Source organism: Aethalodelphis obliquidens, unplaced genomic scaffold, assembly GCF_003676395.1.
Source record: "Aethalodelphis obliquidens isolate GAN/ISIS:26980383/991018 unplaced genomic scaffold, ASM367639v1 scaffold66, whole genome shotgun sequence".
In the NCBI taxonomy this organism is placed as follows: Eukaryota; Metazoa; Chordata; class Mammalia; order Artiodactyla; family Delphinidae; genus Aethalodelphis; species Aethalodelphis obliquidens.
In genome coordinates, this window is record NW_020838010.1 from 183,630 (window position 1) to 205,190 (window position 21,561).

Sequence of the window (21,561 nt, forward strand, 5' to 3'; positions counted from 1 at the left end):
TTTTTTTTTTTTTTGCGGTACGCGGGCCTCTCACCGCTGTGGCCTCTTCTGTCACGGAGCACAGGCTCCGGACGCGCAGGCTCAGTGGCCATGGCTCACGGGCCCAGCCGCTCCGCGGCATGTGGGATCCTCCCGGACCAGGGCACGAACCCGTGTCCCCTGCATCGGCAGGCAGACTCTCAACCACTGCACCACCAGGGAAGCCCGGCAGGTGGATTCTTAACCACTGCACCACCAGGGAAGCCCCTTTCTTTTACTTTTTAAAGTCTAAATATTTTATTTTATTTTCCAACTTCAGTTACATAATACACAGTGTTATTGACTGTAGTCACCATGTTTTACATTATATCTTCAGACCTTATTCATCCTATAGTTGAAAGTTTGTACCCTTTTATTAACTTCTCCCTATTTCTCCCATTCCTCAGACCATGGAAACTACTTTTCTACTCACTCTTTCTATGAGTTTGACTCTTTTTTTAGATTCCCATTAAGTCTAGATAATTTTAAACTGCTTATTGAAACAGTCGTTTTAGTGATGTGATGCTCCTTCTTCTGTAGGAATTTATGTAATTTATTAAGTACATGTATATTCTGATTTTGCTCTGTAGTTTAATGTATTTTTCTTATCCACCTGAATAACAATAACTATTTGCTCTTAGGAAATTGGCCCTGATGGAGATAGTTGCGCTGTGTGTATTGAACTATATAAACCTAATGATTTGGTGCGCATCTTAACCTGCAAGTAAGTTTGATTTTCTTTTTTGTCGTCAGTAAGAATAGCTGACTTACAAAAATGATTGTAGTGGGGGAAACTATTTCGAATGTTTCCAATTTGATGTAAAGAAAGTGTTTATTTTTAACTTCTTTTCATTTAAATATAGGTGATTGCTTTATTTTTAATGTCATTAGAAGTGGTATAAGGCTAATTATACAATATTTCCATAATCTGGTACAATTTGGAAACTAGTTCCGTAAAAGACTTAAGAACCTAGCCAGCATCACTGTTTATTTAATTGTGTGTGTGTGGGGGGGGTACTGGATTATTTAATTCAAAATAATTCTACCAATCCTATTGAGAAAAAAATAAAATCAACTTATGAGCACCTGTTTGGAAGTCTTCATTCTTTAGCTTTTTATTATCCCTCTCCCGGAAGTTGTTCTTAACACTCTTCCTTTTAGCTATTAAATAGTGGCATTCTTGGAACTTATCACATTGCCTAAAGTATCGGAATTATGTTACACTCAATACTTTATTGTACTATATTATTGAGAATGACTAACTGTACTATTTTATAGTTAGGGAATAACAAAATAATTAAGATCCGAATTACTGAACAAAACCTTAGGTCAGGTAACATCTTAGCAATTTTTCAAGTAAGTGGTATTGAAAATAGTTTTTATGAAGCTAGAGTAATGAGGCTATATTTAAAAGTACCGTATTATGAAATTTCCAAATTTTGTTTCTGTAATAGTGTGTTTAAAAGAAAAAAAAAGGCATCCGTTAAAAGACTAAGTAAACTTATAGGGTAACCCGTTAGTATATTAGGCAAAGTGTTGCTAGTTCACAACTGATAACCAAAATATGTGTTTTTTTCCTTCATTAGCCATATTTTCCATAAGACATGTGTTGACCCATGGCTATTAGAACACAGGACTTGCCCCATGTGCAAATGTGACATACTCAAAGCTTTGGGAATTGAGGTAAATATTGCTAAACTATTTATACGAAGGAACTTAAGCAGTGTGTTATTTATATATCTGGGCTTTCAGGAAAAAAATCCTTATTTTTTAGCTACATAATGTGCTAGACTTATGGTTTATACCAAAAATTGGACCTACTTACATCATAGTGACAGAGAAGTACCATGTTGGACCACCTCCATTTTCCTCCTTCTTCCCTCTCCTCAAATGTATTTATTATTTGGTCAGAATTGGAAGTGATGACCCCAACTGACTTCTGATACCCCTTGCTGTTTTTTACTCTCTTACTATTGCATAGCAATCAAACTTGTTGTTAACTGAGCATGTAAAGTTTGAGAGAGTATAATAAATATTAAGTTATATTTCGTAAATGAAAAAAAAAAACCTACCTATTTCACAGTACACACAACAGAAAGTCAAGCTCAACAAACTCTTCCTGACTTGAGGAGATATACAGACGACAGTGATTCTCAAAACCCCTAGGAGACAGCATAGGAATGTTTTTTGAGTGCCTTCCTTGTATCAGGCATTATATTATGAAGTGTTCACCCAGATAAACATGTCAGATATTGATGGCAATCTGCCTCTAACATCTTTCACCCCATTGGACCCAATTACTCCAACTGCTCTGGCTGGGACCTGCAAGAAATTTTTGTGATCATCAAAAATGGATTGTAGGTTTAAAAGGTTAAGAAGCATTGCTCTAATAAGTCACCTATGAAGAAACTTTGTAATGATACGTCAAGGAAAAACGTATACTCTGAGAGCCTCTTAATGTGTTTAAATGCTTTCCGCAGGTGGATGTTGAAGATGGATCAGTGTCTTTACAAGTTCCGGCATCCAACGAAGCATCCAATAGTGCCTCTCCTCATGAAGAGGATAATCGCAGTGAAACTGCATCGTCGGGATATGCTTCAGTTCAGGGCGCAGATGAACCGCCTTTGGAGGAACATGTGCAGTCAGCAAGTAAGCACCATGCTGAGGGGCAGTGAGCGCCCCACGAACGATCCATTGGGGATTAGACACCAGGCAGAGTACTCCTGCTTTTTAGCATTTATTCTATTCATCCATTAACACATTCCAGGTTTTTTCTAGTAACAATGATGCAATGCAGGATGCACCCCTACCTTAACTTAATATACACATTCGAATGTACCTGAAACAGATGAAATGCATTAAGAGTGGGGATTATTCACAGAAGAAAAAGATTTTTTTATTGGAAAGCTTCTCTCCAATGCATTTAAGTGTTGGCTTATTAACTTAGGCTAAGGGAGAAACTTTTCAACTTTAGAAGCCATTGTTTATTGCATATCAATCAGAACTTAAGATAAAGAATTCCTGGAATTATAAAACGGAATTTAATTTCCAAAAGCCTGATTTATACACAACTTCTCCAGAACGCATTTTTTGCACAGATCAGAAACTGTGTTTAAGAATCATGTGCTGCCACCTGTTGATTATTTGCCATGAAGTGAACAAACTGTAGAAAGTAAAATTGAATGTATTAATTTCAAAATTCATGTGAATCAGTATCAGCAACTTAGTAATGTCATACCAGTAGAGAGATTTTAGGGAATTGTTACTTTTTTCCTTAGAGAAAACCCATGTACAAATTACTTTCCCTTTCTTTAACTTCCACCTTTTTCATGGTTTTTGTTGGTTTGATAGTTTTTCCTCTATCCTCATTTTGAGATAACCTAATTCTGGCATAAAAGTAGAAGGAAAATGAAATGTCAAGATGACTTGTAAAAGTTTCAGCTTCCTATGACATGAACCTTTGTCCTTGGTAGGCTTATCAGTTGCATAGATACCATTTCTACAGAAGTCACGAGGAATACCATCATGCAAACGCAAACCTCATGTTGTAATCTAATCTTTGGACATTTCCTAGAGTACAAAGTAGTCATAAGAATCTTAATAATCTGTGCTCTGTTCTACCTATAATAGATAATCATTGTCTATTTGCCCCAGATGAATTTTTGGTTCCTGTAACTGTGGTAATAGAATTCAGTGAAGATAAAGGACAATGTATGGGATAATTCAGTTTAGCAGCATTGGTGGTTCAGTGGTAGAATTCTTGCCGCCATACGGGAGACCTGAGTGTATGGGATAATTCAGTTTATTGTCAGACCAGTTTAAAAAAAGAAAAAAGTCCCAACCTACTTTTTTTGTGTTCTATTCTTGTGGGGGAGGGTAGAAGGCAGAACAGTTTTTGCAGAGAATTTGCGAAGCAAATAAAATGATGATCCATGTTCCTTCTCCTGTATTCTTTATCTCCATGAATGGTAGTAACACCTACCCGGGTGCGTCAAACCAGAAACTTAGGTAGATCCTAGATCCTTCCCTCTCCCCTTCCTACTGATTCAATATCATTTTTCCTCTAAACCATCCCCTAATTTCCAACCTTAATTCAACAGTCATAGTTTGAGCCACTATCTTCTCTCTGCCCATTCCTTCTACTCTTCCTCCCCCAAGAAATTGGGGAAGCCCAGTCCAACTCCTGTTCCTCCTTTAAAACTTGCTCCCCTTTGAGAAGCTTCCTTTGACTCACCTGTGTGGTCCTACTGTCTAGGACTGTCTAGTTCGGTAGAACTTCTATCATTGCATTTATTGCACTGAATTGTATTAAAACCTTAAAAAGTCCCTTTGGGTAGGGACAGTGTCTTATTATTCACTATCGTATACCCAAGCACCTAGCACAGACTGCCTGCCACATAGTAAATACTCAAATTAAGTGTTGAATGAGTGACCACATAGAATAGATTTAATTTTATCTATGATTATATATTAATAGTTTGGGCATTATGCCTATTAACCATTGATTATTATGGTGATAGTTGTGATTTAAATAACTTTGTAAACATACAATTGATTAGTTCATGCCTGTGTGTTCCATCATTGTGCTGAATTTTATCAGAGCACTGATTTTCAAACGTAAGCATACATTGAGTCACCTGGAGAGCTTGTTAAAACAGAGGGGCAACCACCAGTTTCTGACTCAGTTGGTCTGGGGTGGGCCCTGAGAATTTTCATTTCTAAGAAGTTTACAGGTGATACTGATACTGCTTGTCCAGGGACCACACTTTGGGAACCACTGAATAAGGCCCCTAGTTCTTAACCCTTGCTGTACATTAGAATCACCCATAGAAACTTTAAACATTACTAATGCCTGGGCTTTACCCCAGAATTGTTAAATCAGAATCCATGAGATGTGGGGCCCAAGCACAGGTTATTTTTTAATTTTGAAATAATTTCAGCCTGACTATAAAAAAGTTTCAAAAACAGTAAAAAGGATGCCTATATACCCGTCACCAAACTTCTCCAAATGTTAACATCTTATATAACCATATACAATTATCAAAATCAGGAAATTAAATGATAAAATGTTATTAACTAAACTGATCTTACTCAAATTTCACCAGTTGGCCCATTAATGTCCTTTTTCTGTCCTAGGATCCCACATTGCATTTCCTCTTTTCTCATTTTTCCCCAGTTTTATTGAAATATACTTGACATATAATCAGAGTAAGATTAGTTAAATCCATCATCTCACATAATTACGAATTTTGTGTGTGTGTGTGGTGAGAACATTTAAGATTACTCTCTTAGCAACTTTCAAGTATTTAATACAGTATTGTTAACTGTAGTCACCATCTATATGTTAGATTCCCCAGAACTTATTTATCTTATAATTGGAAACTTGTACCCTTTGACGAACATTTCCCCATTTCCCCCACCTTCCAGCCTCTTGCAACCACCATTCTACTCTGTTTCTATGAATTTGGCTTTTTTTTTTAAGATTCTACATATAAGTGATATCATACAGTATTGGTCTTCTCTGTCTGACTTATTTCACTTAGCACAGTGCCCTCAAGGTCCATCCATGTCGTTGCAAATGGCAAGATTTCCTTCTTTCTCATGGCTGAATAATATTCCATTGTTTCATATGTGTATATATATATATATATATATATATATATATATATATATATACACACACACACACACACACACACCACATTTTCTTTATGTGTTCATCAGTCAGTGGACACTTAGGTTATTTCTGTGTCTTGGCTATTGTGAATGATGCTGCAGTGAACATGGAGGTGCAGCTCTCTCTTCAAGATAGTGATTTCATTTCCTCTGGATATATACCCCGAAGTGGGATTGCTGGATGATATGGTAGTTCTATTTTTAATTTTTTGAGAATCTCCATACATGTTTCCCGTAGTGCTGTACCAATTTACATTCCCATCAACAGTGCACTAGAGTTCCCTTTTCTTCACATCCTTGCCAACACTTAACTGTTTTCTTTTTGATAATAGCTATTCTAACAAGTGTGAGGCAATATCTCATTGTGGTTTTGATTTGCATTTCCCTGATTAGTGATGTTGAGCATCTTTTCACATACCTGTTGGCCATTTGTATGTCTTCCTTGGGAAAATATCTCAGTTCTTCTGCCCATTTTTTAATCAGATTATTTGCTTTTTTGCTATTGAACTGTATGAATTCCTTATATATTTTGGATATTAACCCCTTATCTGATATGTGGTTTGCACATATTTTCTCCCATTTTGTAGCTTGCCTCTTCATTCTTTTGATTATTTCTCTTGCTGAGTAGAAGGTTTTTGGTTTGATGTAGTCCCATTTGTTGATATTGGCTTTTTAAGTCCTTAATCCATTTAGAGTTCATTTTTTAAGTGGTGTAAGATAGGGGTCCAGTTTCATTCTGTTGCATATTTATCCAGTTTACCCAACACCATTTACTGAATACTGTCTTTTCCCCATTGAGTGCTCTTGGCTCCCTTGTCAAATATTAGTTCATCTCATACACATGGTCTCATACACATGAGTTTATTTCTGGGCTCTCAATTCTGTTCCACTGATCTATTTGTCTGTTTTTATGCCAGTACCATGCTGCGTTGATTATTATACTTTGTAGTATAGTTTGAAATCAGGAAGTGTGATGCCTCCCCACTTTGTTCCTCTTTCTCAGGATTGCTTTGGCTATCCAGTGTCATTGGTAGTTCCATATGAATTTTAGGATTTTTTTATACTTCTGTGAAAAATGCATTTGGAATTTTGATATGGATTGCACTGAATCTACAGGTGGCTTTGGGTAGTATGGACATTTAAACAATATGAATTCCTTTTTTTAAATAAATTTATTTATTTATTTACTTATTTTTGGCTGTGTTGGGTGTTTGTTGCTGCACATGGGCTTTCTTTAGTTGCAGCGAGCGGGGACTACTCTTCGTTGCTGTGCGTGGGCTTCTCATTGCGGTGGCTTCTCTTGTTGTGGAGCACGGGCTCTAGGCGTGTGGGCTTCAGTAGTTGTGGCACGTGGGCTCAGTAGTTGTGGCTCACGGGCTCTAGAGCGCAGGCTCAGTAGTTGTGGCACACAGGCTTTGTTGCTCTGTGGCATGTGGGATCTTCCCGGACCGGGGATCGAACCTGTGTCCCCTGCATTGGCAGGCGGATTCTTAAGCACTGTGCCATCAGGGAAGTCCAATATGAATTCTTCTGATCCATGAACGTGGGATATATTTCCATTTATTTGTGCCCTCTTCAATATCTTTTATAAATGTCTTATAGTTTTCAGTACAAATCTTTTACCTCCTTGGTTAAATCTATTCATAAGTATTATATTGCTTTTTGATGCTATTGTGAATGGGATTGTTTTCTTTATTTCTCTTTCAGATATTTCATTGCTGGTGTATAGAAATGCAACTGATTTTTGTCTGTTGCTTTTGTAACCTGCAACTTTAGTGAATTCGTTTATTAGTTATAACAGTTTTTGTTGGTATCTTTAGCATTTTCTCTAGGTCATGTCATCTGGAAACAGACAATTTTACTTCTTCCTTTCTCATTTTGATGCCGTTTTTCTGTTTGTTTAAATTTTTTTTTTTAATTTTTTGGCCATGCTGCACGGCATGTGGGATCTTAGTTTCCCTGACCAGGGATTGAACCCACGTCCCCTGCATTGGAAGCACGGAGTCTTAACCACTGGGCTGCCAGGGAAGTCCCTTGATGCCTTTTATTTCTTTTCCTTTCTAATTTCTCTGGCTAGGACTTCCAGTACTATGTTGAATAGGAGTGGTGAGAGTGGGTACCCTTGTCTTGTTCCTCTTGAGTATGTTGTTAACTGTGGGTTTGTCAAGTATGTCCTTTATTTATTTATTTATTATTTTTTAAATTTTTTGGCTGTACCACGCGGCATGTGGGATCTTAGTTCCCCGACCAGGGATCAAACCCACGCCCCCTACAGTGGAAGCATGGAATCTTAACCACTGGACTGCCAGGGAAGTCCCCATGTATGTCCTTTATTATGTTTGGGAATGTTCCTTCTATACCCAATTTGCATTTAACTGTTACGTCTTCTTCGTCTCCAATCTGTGACTGTTCCTTAGTCTTTTTCTTTCATGACTTTGACACTTCTGAAGGCCACCAGTTAGTTATTTTGTAGAATGTCCCTCAATTTGGAATTGTCTCCTGATTCCCAATGATTAAATTTATTGTCTGTTGTCTATTTCTGGCAAGAATACCACAGAAATTATATTGTGCCCTTCTCTGGCTCATATCATATAATGAGGCACATGATGCCCATGTCTTATTACCAATGGTTTTAATTTTGTTTGCTTGGTTAAGGTGGCATCTGCCAAGCTTCTCCTTTTAAAGTTATTCTTTTTCCCTTTTTAATTATTAATTATTTTATAGAGAGACACTTGGAGACTATGCAAATATCCTGTTTCTCATCATACTTTTTACCTACTAATTTTATCAATCACTGATGTTTCTTGCTTACAATAATTATTACTGAAATGTGTGCCAAATGGTGATTTTCTCTTTCCATCCTTCTTTCTACATTAATTAAGCTTCTATTTTAAGGAAGAGCTATCCTTTCTCTACTTATTTATTCAATTATTTATTTATAATATTATGGACTCATAGATATTTCTTTTATTCCATAATATTATTCTCATGATTTATTCATGGTTAGATTGTCCTAGATTTGGTCATTGGGAACTCCCTCAAGTTGGTTTGTTTTCTTTCAACATGCCCCATCATTTTTTTTTTTTTAGGCTTTGAACGCCATAGGTCTTTGTTGCTTTTGGTTGTTTTCTCTTCCAACCTCTTAAGAATGAAAAAAAACACTCTTAGCTATGGAGTTGGCTTGCAAGCTGTAGTTTGCTGATCCCTAGGCTAGAATCTAGATTAATCTTGTACTTTCCTTGTCCTAGCCCTGGAATCAGTTATTTCTACAGGGGGTGAGGGCTTTTATTGGAGAACAGTACCTCGAAATCAAGATCTGGGCACTAGGTATGCTCATTGCTATTGGGGTGTCATTGCTATTAGCCCTTTCAAGGAACAACGCTAGGAAATATGTGTATGTACTCACACAAATATACACACACATCTACATTCACCTATCTATCTGAAGAACCGCTAGTTCATACTGATATTTCTGATTCCAGTCCAACACCACAGAGTTTATTCTAGCCTTCCCCTTTCCTTATTTGTAACTCCTTTCTCTGACATTGAGAAACCTGGTTGTTATTATCCACAATATATTTACTTATTTGTTCAATCCTAAAGTACACCTAAGTTTCAACATTGCTAACACACCCCTGTGAAAAACAGTTTCACTAACGAGTGTAGTTCTTTGGTTTTAGCCTTATAGGATATAGTCAAAGTATCATTTTCCAAAGTTACTTAGGTTAGTTCTTTTCTTTCCCACTCTCTTCGGGATGATTATGTATTTCATCTGTAATATAATTATATTCACTTGTTACTATTTGCATTCCATTTTGGGAACTCCTGCCCCCCACAACTTCCTGGTTGATTTTTTTTAGTCATTCTGCCTGTCTGTCTGTCTGTCTCTCTCTCTCTCTATTTATCTATCTATTTATCTATCTATCTATCCATCTATCTATCTATTTATCTGTCTATATATCTATGCATAGCATAGGTAATTTTTTAAAGTGCCCAGGTGATTGAAGTGTGATTTAAGAGCTATTACATTTAGAATAGAGAAGTGGAAGATATAACTTTTGCTCTTAACGATGCTATAATCTAGGTACAAGTAAGCACACGTGTGAATCAATAAAATTGTAATTGTAAATTAAAATAATGCCATATGTGCTTTATGTAAGGCAGCACAAATCATATTAAAGGAACAGGGAATGAGCGTAAGAATCAGAGTATGATGGAATTAGATAAGTAAGGCTTCTTAGACGTGTGTTGAATTTTGTCTTAAAGAAGAGAGGGGTGAAATCATCCTAAAATTACCATTTCTTTAAAGATGAAAATCTACAGCTGGTAAACCATGAAGCAAGTTCCATGGCAGTGGATGTTGTCCCTCATGTTGACAACCCAACCTTTGAAGAAGATGAAACTCCTGATCGAGAGACTGCTGTTCGAGAAATTAAATCATAAAATCTGTGTCAATAGAAAACTTGAACCTTTAGTAATAACAGAACTGCCAATCAGGGCCTAGTTTGCTATTAATGAACTAGAATAACTTAATAAGAATGATACTGAAAGTGATGAGATGACTAATATTATGCTATAGTTAAATGACTTAAAATATTTAACCTATTAACTTTTTCCACAAACTCATTATATAATGTTTTTCATAGGCAAGTTTCCTCTCAATAGTGTAGCAACATTTTTAAACATTCAAAACTCTTGTCAAGTAGTCATGTTTTCCATTTATAACAATTTTCTTATGAAAACATGTTGCTTTTAAAATGTGGAGTAGCTGTAATCACTTTATTTTATGATAGTATCTTAATTAAAAATAATACTACTTTAGCTTGGGCTATATGTGTCAGGGTTTTCCTCCAGGTGCTTATATTGATCTGGAATTGTAATGTAAAAAACAATGCAAACTTAGGCTAGTACTTCATGAAATGTCTATTTAAGCTACATTAAGTTGATAGAACAAGATTAAAGCAAAATATTCATTTTAACTATTTTTTGTTTTTAAAATTAGGCTAAATATACTTCATATGAGTGTCAAGCATAGTTTATCAGAGAATATGGACTGGACTGGATTGATTGGTATATTAGTGACACCAATTTGACAAAAGATTATAGACAAAAACTGTACTTACAGAAACACTGTATAACTATTTCTCAAACTTTACTTATGGGACTTTCAAAAGCAGAGTCTATAAATCATCATACTATTTGAAAATGATTATGAATAAGTCACACAAAAATTGGTAATTGATCTTTGTGTATGAATTTGTCTACAGAAATTACTCTGTAGAAAATATTTTCCAAACAATGTTGACTTTGAAAATTGAGTTTACATTTTACCTAAATGGGCTAAAATAACTTTAGGTAAACTAAAATTCTGTCCATGTAGCTATAAATTTTGTGAATGCATTTTCTTGGTGTTTGAAAAAGAATTGGGGGAGGGGGAGAATTCCAGGTGCCTTAATAAAAAGTTTGAAGCTTCATCCACCAAAGTTAAATAGAGCTATTATAAAAATGCACTTTACTTCTATTCTCTGTGGCTTATCTTTGGTTTTAGAGTTTTGTTTCCAGTACACATTCCAGCAGAATTTAGGCAAAAGCAGAATAGACATGTATTTTTGTTGGCTAAATGTAGAATGGATGAAACCATTGCATTCTTGTACGCTGATTTGAAATGCTGTAAATATGTCCCGATTTGTATTGATTCTCTTTAAATATAAAATGTAAATAAAATATTCCAATAAAAGTTTGTGTTTGGTGTTTAGTTATCATATGCTAACTTTTAATATATGCTTGGATTTAGGAGGGAAAAAGGTTTAATGTAAATGGTCATTGATATATTTGATCAATAAAAACTAAAACTTTACATTTACATATTTCATTACATAGAGAGGAACTGCTGCCATTATAATATAACTGAACCTACCATGAATTATTTTTAAATGTCAGCAAGGTAAATAATGAGGTTGACCACTGATAATATAAGGTTAGAAAAAGACCATGATGTCAGTCCATCTTTATATGACCCAAGACATAAGGCCATTTCATTGCTTTAAAGTTACCTTTTCCTTCAGCCTTCTCTTTGGCAGTATCATTCTTGGGATGCTGTTAATGAGTTAAATGCATCTCTTTATTTTGCCAAACATGTTAAGAATAAACAGTTGGCTTGTAACACTTCAGAACCATGATTATCAAACCAGTCTTCTGTGGCAATATGCCAAATGTACATGTGTGTGATGCCACACAATAAAGTTGGCCTATATTCTTAGAAAATTGATCATTTCAAGCTTTGTGGGGTTTCTTCTGGGGAGGCATTTATAACTTTTTAAATTTTTAATAACTGTATTGACATATAATTTATGTACCAAAAATTCACCCATTATAAATGTATGGTTCCAAGATGCCTCGCAAATGTATATAGAGTTGTGCGATTATTATCACCACAATCAAATTGAGAACATTTCATCACCCCAGAAGGTCCCCTCATATCCATTTGCACTCAGTTTCTGCTCCCATTCCTAGCCCCAGGCAACCACCAATCAGCTTTCTGTCTCTATGGATTTGCCTATTCTGGATATTACATTTAAATGGAATCATACAAGATATGGCCTTTTGTGACTGGCTTCTTCCACTTGGCATAATAGTTTCAAGGTTCATCCATGTTGAAGCATGCAACAGTACTCCATTCTTTTTCATTGCTGAATAATATTCCATTGTATGGGTATTCCATATTTGGTTATCCATTCATCGGTTAACGAACACTCAGATCGTTACCACTTTTTGGCCATTATGGATAATGCTGCTGTGAACATTCATGTACAAGTCTTTGTGTAGATGTATGCTTTCAGTTCTCTTGGGTATATGCAAAGGAGGGGAATTACATGTCACTTGTGAACTTTCTTCCTGGTATTATCTTTTGATAAGAAAAAAGATTAGGAGCAATAGACTTTATTACTTTCACATGGTCAAAATATAAGCTGATTCCTTTAACAGTGGCAGTAGATGTATTTGTATGTATAGGTAGTCTCCAACTTAAGAAGGAGGGGTTTTCTGAGAGTTCATTTGTAGGTTTAGTAGAAGTCAGGTTGTATTATCTTATAAGTAAGAATACACATGGTTCCCAGGTAAATCAGTAAAAATACACTTAAAAATACAACTGGAATGCTAGGAACAATTCTTTTCCTCCCTCCCTCTGGTTTTGGTTCATTTACTAAATATTTTAGTTATGTTATATAATATCTGGATCAACTTTATCACCTTAGGTTATAAAAATTTTCCTTACTCATTGTATCTTCTGTTTGGAGTGGATTTTTAAAATATCTTTAAACATATTAAACAATATAAAATTTACATACTACTTAATGTAATGAACTTAAAAGAAGTTCATTATTATGGGGGGCACTTTGACCACCAGAGAAAAATGTTCATTATCTTCTACCTTAGAGGCAATTCAGTGAAAAGTTTGAAAACCACTACTCACTAGTTCTTAACTTTTTTTCCTCCAGAAACATACAATCTCATGAATGTGAGACACTTATGGACATACCATTTTTGATGGTTAGAGTAGTAGTATATATAAATTGAGTTTAGCATGGATAGTTAGTGGCAATTTCTCTTCCAACTAACATCCCAGTTCTGAACCACTGCCTTAGAAAATTTTAATAGGCATGTCCTGATAGAAACTTTAAAAAAAAGCAATTCAGTCATCCAAAATTCATTAATAGAGCTTATTTTTTAAAAGATGCCTATTAGCTCTTAATGGAAACATGATTACCCCCAATTTGTTGTGAAGTTTGATTTTCAAATATCTAATTTGCTTTCAATTAGTGCATCTAAAACTTTAATGTGCCTACAAATTACCTGGGGATCTTGTTAAAATGGCACACTCTGATTCTAAAGTCTGGAATAGGTTCTGAGATTCTGAATTTCTAGCAAGCTCCTGGGTGATGCAGATGTTGCCGGTCCAGAGTCTGTATTTTGAGTACTACAGCTTTATATGGCTCTCCTCTAGAATCTTACTGCTCCTAAGCCTGCTTCAGACTGTAAAATATCAACTAAGCTTGTGAAATTCATTTCAAATAAGAATCCAGTGGAATCTTGAGTGACAGCCTCAGCCTTTCCATGGCACAGGTTTGGAGTTGCAATTTGGGGTTTCCTAGTACCTTTTCACGTAGGTGTTTGAGACTGATTTAGAAGGCTGAGTCAGCTGGAAGACTGACCTCTGGATAAATGAGGTATTATTCATCTCTGCGTGGTATATCATTGTGTCCATAAATACGTGGCTTGGATAAATCAGAAAACAAGCATGGGAGTAGACAGATGAATTGGGAAGCTATTATTATAGTGCCGCAGGAAAGTGATGTGAGGCTTATCTGGAGTGATAATAGGAGGATGGGGTGGACTTTTGAAAAAAACGTAGAGGTGTGTGTGTGTGTGTGTGTGAGAGAGAGAGAGAAAGAGAGACAGTGGAGGTGGTGAGAGTAAGATGTTTAAGACTATTCCATAACACAGCAACCATACTGGTTGATTGTAAAGCAACCATACTCCAATAAAAGTTAATTTAAAAAAAGCCTATTCCAAGGTTCCTTACATGCACCCCAATGTTCACAGCAGCACCATTTACAATAGCCAAGATGCGGAAGCAACCTAAGTGTCCATCAACAGATGAATGGATAAAGAAGATGTAGTATATATATATACAATGGAATATTACCCAGCCAACGCAATCCAAAAATGGGCAGAAGACCTAAATAGACATTTCTCCAAAGAAGATATACAGACTGCCAACAAATACATGAAAGGATGCTCAACATCATTAATCATTAGAGAAATGCAAATCAAAACTACAGTGAGATATCATCTCACACCAGTCAGAATGACCATCATCAAAAAATCTAGAAACAATAAATGCTGGAGAGGGAGTGGAGAAAAGGGAACACTCTTGCACTGCTTGTGGGAATGTGAATTGGTACAGCCACTATGGAGAACAGTATCGAGGTTCCTTAAAAAACTACAAATAGAACTACCATATGACCCAGCAATCCCACTACTGGGCATATACCCTGAGAAAGCCATAATTCAAAAAGAGTCATGTACCAAAATGTTCATTGCAGCTCTATTTACAATAGCCCGGAGATGGAAACAACCTAAGTGTCCATCATCGGATGAATGGATAAAGAAGATGTGGCACATATATACAATGGAATATTACTCAGCCGTAAAAAGAAACGAAATTGAGCTATTTGTAATGAGGTGGATAGACCTAGAGTCTGTCATACAGAGTGAAGTAAGTCAGAAAGAGAAAGACAAATACCGTATGCTAACACATATATATGGAATTTAAGAAAAAAAATGTCATGAAGAATCTAGGGGTAAGACAGGAATAAAGACACAGACCTACTAGAGAATGGACTTGAGGATATGGGGAGGGGGAAGGGTAAGCTGTGACAAAGCGAGAGAGAGGCATGGACATATATACGCTACCAAATGTAAGGTAGATAGCTAGTGGGAAGCAGCTGCATAGCACAGGGATATCAGCTCTGTGCTTTGCGACCGCCTGGAGGGGTGGGATAGGGAGGGTGGGAGGGAGGGAGACACAAGAGGGAAGAGATATGGGAACATATGTATATGTATAACTGATTCACTTTGTTATAAAGCAGAAACTAACACACCACTGTAAAGCAATTATACTCCAATAAAGATGTAAAAAAAAATCAAAAGGAAAAAAAAAGAATGAAATAATGCCATTTGCAGCAACATGGATGGACCTAAAGAATATCATACTAAGTGAAGTCAGACAAAGACAAATATTATATGATATTACTTGTATGTGGAATCTAAAAAATACAAATGAATCTATTTACAAAACAGAAACAGATTCACAGACATAGAAAACAAACTTCCTAAAGGGGAAAGGGGGGCAGATAAATTAGGTGTGGGGATAACAGGTACACACTACTATATATTAAATAGATAAGCAACAAGTATTTACTGTATAACACAGGGAACAATGTTCAATATCTTGTAAGAACTATAATGGAAAATTATCTATATATGTATAACTGAATCTGCTGTACACCTGAAACTAACACAATATTGTAAATTAACTATACTTCATTTTTTTAAATGTAGGAAATAAAAGACTATTCCAAGGTTCTTAGCTTGAGCATGTTGGTAAACAGTGGTGCTCTGAACTATGAGAAGCTGGTAGAAGAAACAACTTTGGGCAGGGAGGATATTAGAAAAATAAATTTGGCTTTGGACATGTTGCCTTGAGGTAGCTATAAACGATATGTCATGGTTTGTGGTCAGACAAATCCAGGTTCAAATCCCAGCTCTGCCGTTTACTTAGTTATGTGATCTTAGGCAAGTTACTTAACTTCTCTGAGCCTCCTGTTCATCTGCAAATTAAGGTTGTAAAAAATGTACAAGCTTATTAATGAGGGTTAAATGACTATCCATATATACAGTCATAGATAGATATAGATAGATATTACCAGCACAGTACCAGCAGTGATATCCATGGCAGTTTGTAATTCTTGTCCTTCGTCCCTAAAAACAATGTACATTAACATAAACAATCGAATAGAGTGACATGCTCTGCTTTTTTAAGGCACTTTCAGCAAAATACTTTTATTTGTAAAAGCTTGAAATATAGTGCATGACCAAGCCAAAACTTTATATCGCAGGAGTAATTTAAAAGTGTTTTATTTACATAATCAGTGAAATGTTTTACTACAGCGGGAGCTCGCTAAATGCCCCCCCGCTCTAAGCCAAAAGCGGGTCCGATTCTATAACAGGGAGCATGTGGGTGTATCTGAATGGAGTTGCGCAGTAACGAGGCATAGGAACCATCCAGTTCTGCACAGCCCTTGCTACAACTCTTAAAGTTTAAGGATATTGGAAAAGAATGTGGTTTGATGAGGAAGGAAATAAAAAGGGGAAGGAAAGGTATCAGTAAAAATAAAGAAGGAACATACATTTGCCACATTTACTGATCTTTCACCAGCAAGATAAGAAATTATCTTCCTTAATACACATCCAAATTAGGATGGCTTTTCCCAAGGATACATTGCAGTTTGGGCTGTGGGAAGACTGCCTCTTCCCACCCTGTCCGGAAAGCTGCCTTCGGACAAACGACTGCGTTTGAGAGAATCCCAAATTGGCCTTTTTCTCACCTCCAAGAAAAATCCCTGCTCGTAGCGCACGCCTGCCTTCTTTGGGCTGGCCCACATTTTTGCGAGGGTTAAGACACAGACGCAACTCCAAGGCAGAATTCTTTGGCTCCACGACTCGGCATCCGGGTGTGCCCCACCCCATTTTTAAAAAAAAAGCCAGATCCTTGAGGCTTCATTCTCAAAATAGCTTGCCAAGAGCCCCTTGTTTTTTGTAGACTGCCTCCCAACTCCTTCCTTCCTATAAACGTGTTTTCGCTTTTAGTGCACTCTTTAATTCTGGTGGGCTTAGTTATCGCAGTAAATAAAAACGTCCCTCAAGTAATTTCTCATTATGATGTCTCACAAACCACTGACCTCATTCACCTTAGTGTTAAGCAGCTGCGTATCGTTGTCAAGGTACAAAGAGGTGCAGCTTGCCTTGAAAGGGATTTTTTTTTTCTTAAAGAGTTTAAGAAAGAAAAAAAATCGCTCATAAATTGTTTATATCCAGTAAAACAAAGTTGGATGACATTTTCTGTGGCTGATTACAACAGTTAAATAGAACAAATCTGGGAAGGGAGGAGCGCTGCGTAAAAAACACTGTGTGGCTTCTGGAGATTTTATATTCTTACTGTACGCGCGGAAAGAGCTTAATCTAAGGAAGATTCTCAATCAGACAAGGGATCGTATCAAACTCCACTTAACTGTGTGACCTTGGATAAGTCACCGAACCCGACTGCGCATTTGTTTATTTATGTGCCAGTTGGGGAATGAGATATGCTTCGTGAGACTTCTGCCAGGATTATGTGAGACATTGTGTGAAATCTCTTTTGTACGTAAGAGCTCATTAAACGTTAGTTGCAGCTACTGCTCCTTCCCAGAATGGCCGTTCGTTACTCCCAAATTCCGGAAACTGTTTTCGACAGTTTAACACCCGGCTGTAAAAGGATGAGAAGAAACAACACTTCTATACCCAGGCTCACTTATTTGCTAGAAAACGCTTTAAACTTTCGATAGGCAAAATCCACTTAACTGGTGGCGGGACCCGCTTTGAAAGCACCCAAACCCAGTTCTCTCCCCAGTGGATTGTGGGAAGTGTAGTCCCGAGCTCCAGGTGCTTGAGTACAGAAAAGCGGGGAGTAAACTACAACTCCCAGAAGGGAAAGGAACGGGACTGTTTCCCAGTCGGGCGGTAGCGCTGTGGGAGGGAATTGGCAGTCTCGCTGCCTACGTGGGAGAGAAGGGAGGGTTGGGGGAAGTGTGGAAAAGCAGAACCAGAGCGGCTGCCGCCTGAGGCAGATTTGGTGGGAGAAGTAGAGGGGAGGAAACGGGTGGAGGGGTGAGGTGAGGAGGGCATCTGGGTCGCTGCTTCCGGGCGGCATAAAGTTCTTCGCGATGTGGCTGAAGCCCGAGGAAGTGCTCCTGAAAAATGCGCTGAAGCTGTGGCTGATGGAAAGGTCCAACGATTACTTCGTGCTGCAGCGGCGTCGGGGCTACCGGGAGGAAGGCGGCGGGGGGCTCACAGGTAAGCTTTGGCCATCCCCCTCACCCCCTCGCCTCTGGGCCGTGTTCGCTGGTACTTAAAAGGTGTTGAGGGACACAGTCGTCGCCGCCCGCCGCCCGATCCTAAACCCTGGGTGGGGGGGTACTGGGGTTCTTCTCCCGCCACCACCTTTCCTTCGCCCTCACTGAGTCCTGAGAACGCCTCCCTGGACCAGCAGTCGGTCTTTGGGTGGGACGGGGAAAGGGAGGAGGGGTTCCTTCTGAAGCCAAGGAAGAATCTGAGGTAAAGGAAGTGTTCTTTCTGAGGCAGAGTACCTGCCCTGTCGCTTTCCATGGGGGAGGGGGCTGGTAACGAGCGTTAGACGTGGGCAGGTCGCATCTAGTCTGGTGACCCGGGCCAGTTCGCAGTTGTGCACTTAACTTTTTTCACAAGCCTCCCAGCCCCTCCCCTGCCCCCCATCGGTAACCGCCACGCTGGGGGTGGGAGGTGTAATTGTGTGGGAGGAGGGATGATGAGGGAAAAGGGAGGAGCTCCAATCCTGTCTCGAGGAATCGGCATCAAATGAGAGGTTAGGGAGTCAGGGGGAGGGTCCGAGTGCGGGGGAGGGTGAGGGGTAGGTCTCAGAATTGCTGAACCCTCCGATTTATCATCTTTCACTTTGTCTCCAACTTTTCAATCCTTGGGATCCCCTCTCAAAGCAACCTTCGTAATTCATTTCTCTCTGGAGGAAAGAGAGAAATGCCCTTTCTTTCAAAACCAAGGTTGTAAGCAAACCAGTTAAACAAATGGAAGTTTCTCTTCCCGCCTAATCTATCCTGCCTTCACTTCTTTGATTTACAAATCAAGAACTCTGTCTGGGTCTAGTGTTTAAAACCTCCAAGGAATTTTGGTCTGAGACCTGTCGTCTTGGGCAGGGGCATGCAAACTTTTGGTCATTGGGAGACCAGAGCTCTTTATCGTGACAACTTCTAGTTTGGTATTGTGGGCTTGAAGTGATGAACCAGGCTTAATTCAGCAGCGAGATGGAACGGGAAGAGTGAAGAGTCCCAAAACCTTCATGTTAGTCCCATCCTAATCTCCTGTTGAATTACATTCGACAAATTCTTTCATTTATTCAATCTGAAGCGCCTACTATGTGCCACATGGAATGCTAGGGTACAAAGATAATTAACATTCAGTTCCCTGCCTTCGAAGTGCTCTTAATCTGGCAGAGGGTCGGGTTTGGGGGAAGTAACCAGCAAACCAGGCAAATTATAATTATAACCCGTTAACTACTAAACCAGGCAAATTGTAATTAGAACCAAATAACTGAAGGATTGGGTAAAGATTCATGGAGGAGGTGACATTGCTTTTTCTCTTCTGGTAAATGGTGTCTACCTCAGAGCTGAGAGGATAAAATGAAAGTTAACAGGAGCCAAATTAATGTGTTTTGTTAAGATGGTGATGAACATGTGCTGTTATTTCCTTTTTTTCCCAAGACCCCAGCAGTGTGGAGAGAATTTTGAGGTTCTATGGGACATTTAAAAAAAAATCTTGCATGACCTATTCATCCTATCCAGCGTCTGAAAAAGCTCTCTTGAAAATACGGCAACAAAAATTGCCTGATTAAACTTCACATTTTGTCGTTTTCTCATTCTCAAAAATTACCAGTGTTATTTTGCAGAGGAGTCTTTCCATTTATTAGATGTATATGTTTACCAGATTAAAACTTGAGAATCAATGGTCATAATTACCCAGTGACAATTCACCCACTTGAGTCCGTTGAGAACAGATCGGAATATATTTAAAACAGATTTTCCAGCCCAGTGTTACAGCGCAATATTTTGGTTCCCCATAATCTTACTTTACCAGAATTTTTCTGGTACTCCTGGCCTCATCTACCAAAGAAGTGTATTTCACTTTGTTACAACTACTGTGTTCCTGAAAATTAATAAGTAAATCAGCTTTTTGAGAATCAAATCACTGTTTTGTAGTAGTAAATGTTTTTTTACTTGTTGCAAATTTTCTTTATATAATCACTCCTTGCTTTCTGTGTTTGGTTTTTCATTTGACATAGTTTTTTTTTTTTTTTTTTTTTCACGCGGCTTGTGGGATCTTAGTTCCCCGACCAGGGGTTGAACCTGGGCCCTCGGCAGTGAGAGCTCGGGAGTTGTAACCACTGGACCTCGAGGGGATTCCTTTGACATGCTTTCTTAGAGCATGGATCAGTTGCACCAGTTTCTTATCTCTATCCTACCCACTCCCATTTACTCTAGCCCCATCTCTTTAGAATAAGAGAGTGTTTATCTGAAGAAATAAACCAAGATTTCTTTTTATAAAAAATAAATTTATTTATTTTTGGCTGCGTTGGGTCTTCGTTGCTGCGCGTGGGCTTTCTCTAGTTGCGGCGAGCGGGGGGCTACTCTTCCTTGTGGTGCGTGGACTTCTCATTGCAGTGGCTTCTCGTTGCGGAGCACCAGCTCTAGGTGCGCGGGCTTCGGTAGTTGTAGCAGGCGGGATCAGTAGTCATTGCTCGCAGGCTCCAGAGCACAGGCTCAGTAGTTGTGGCGCACGGGCTTTGTTGCTCCGTGGCATGTGGGATCTTCCCGGACCAGGGCTCGAACCCGTGTCTCCTGCATTGGCAGGCGGACTCTTAACCACTGCGCCACCAGGGAAGCCCTAAACTAAGATTTCTGCCACACATGTATGTTGAGAACAGCCACAGCCCCATTTTTGTGGTCAGTTCGTATCTCTGCATGTTTGCTTTATCTGTTGTATTGTCAAGATGCTTGAAATTACCACATGAGAGCTACCACTATATTTCGTGTAAATTAAACAAAATAGATCAGAATGGAGCAAAGAGGTGTTTTTAAGGTTCGTTTGGTTCTTTGTAGTCTAGAGCAAAAGTGTGCTGATTTTCATGGCTGCTCGATTACTGTATTCTTACTTAAAATCGTGAAGCCAAAAGCTTTGATGTGCTTTACCACAAATCCACATTTGGATTAGCTCTCACAGGAGTTTGACTGTGTGCCAGCATAAGCTTGCCTTTGTCCATTTTGTTTGCTAAAATCCAATGTTATGTGCTCCCCCTTTAAGATATTCGTTTATATATTTTTTAATGAAGAAAAGATAATGACCATCTAGAAATGTTAATAGTTGTACTTTCTTTAAGATTTCATTTCTTGGCCATGTGATAATTGGCAATAAGCACCAGCAATGTAATGACTTTAGCTGTGG

The 21,561-nt window shown here is 38.2% G+C and overlaps 2 protein-coding genes across 6 annotated transcripts in view; both read left to right on the plus strand.

Moving 5' to 3' along the window:
• Nucleotides 1-11,453, plus strand: part of RNF128 (ring finger protein 128) — a 100,471-nt gene extending 89,018 nt beyond the window's left edge. For both annotated transcript variants that reach the window (XM_027089579.1, XM_027089580.1), the window contains exons 4-7: nucleotides 660-742; nucleotides 1,605-1,701; nucleotides 2,499-2,667; nucleotides 10,004-11,453. In XM_027089579.1, coding sequence (XP_026945380.1) covers nucleotides 660-742; nucleotides 1,605-1,701; nucleotides 2,499-2,667; nucleotides 10,004-10,137 — 483 coding nt within the window. In that variant the 3' untranslated portion in view covers nucleotides 10,138-11,453. The remainder of the gene's footprint in view (nucleotides 1-659; nucleotides 743-1,604; nucleotides 1,702-2,498; nucleotides 2,668-10,003) is intronic.
• Nucleotides 11,454-18,071: 6,618 nt separating this feature from the next.
• Nucleotides 18,072-21,561, plus strand: part of TBC1D8B (TBC1 domain family member 8B) — an 84,701-nt gene continuing 81,211 nt past the window's right edge. For 3 of the 4 annotated variants that reach the window (XR_003429298.1, XM_027089450.1, XM_027089452.1), the window contains exon 1: nucleotides 18,072-18,366. Coding sequence is in view for 3 of the 4 variants with exons in the window: in XM_027089450.1 (XP_026945251.1) it covers nucleotides 18,237-18,366 (130 nt within the window). In the remaining variant the exon portion in view is untranslated. The remainder of the gene's footprint in view (nucleotides 18,367-21,561) is intronic. The other variant, XM_027089451.1, reaches the window with a different exon arrangement.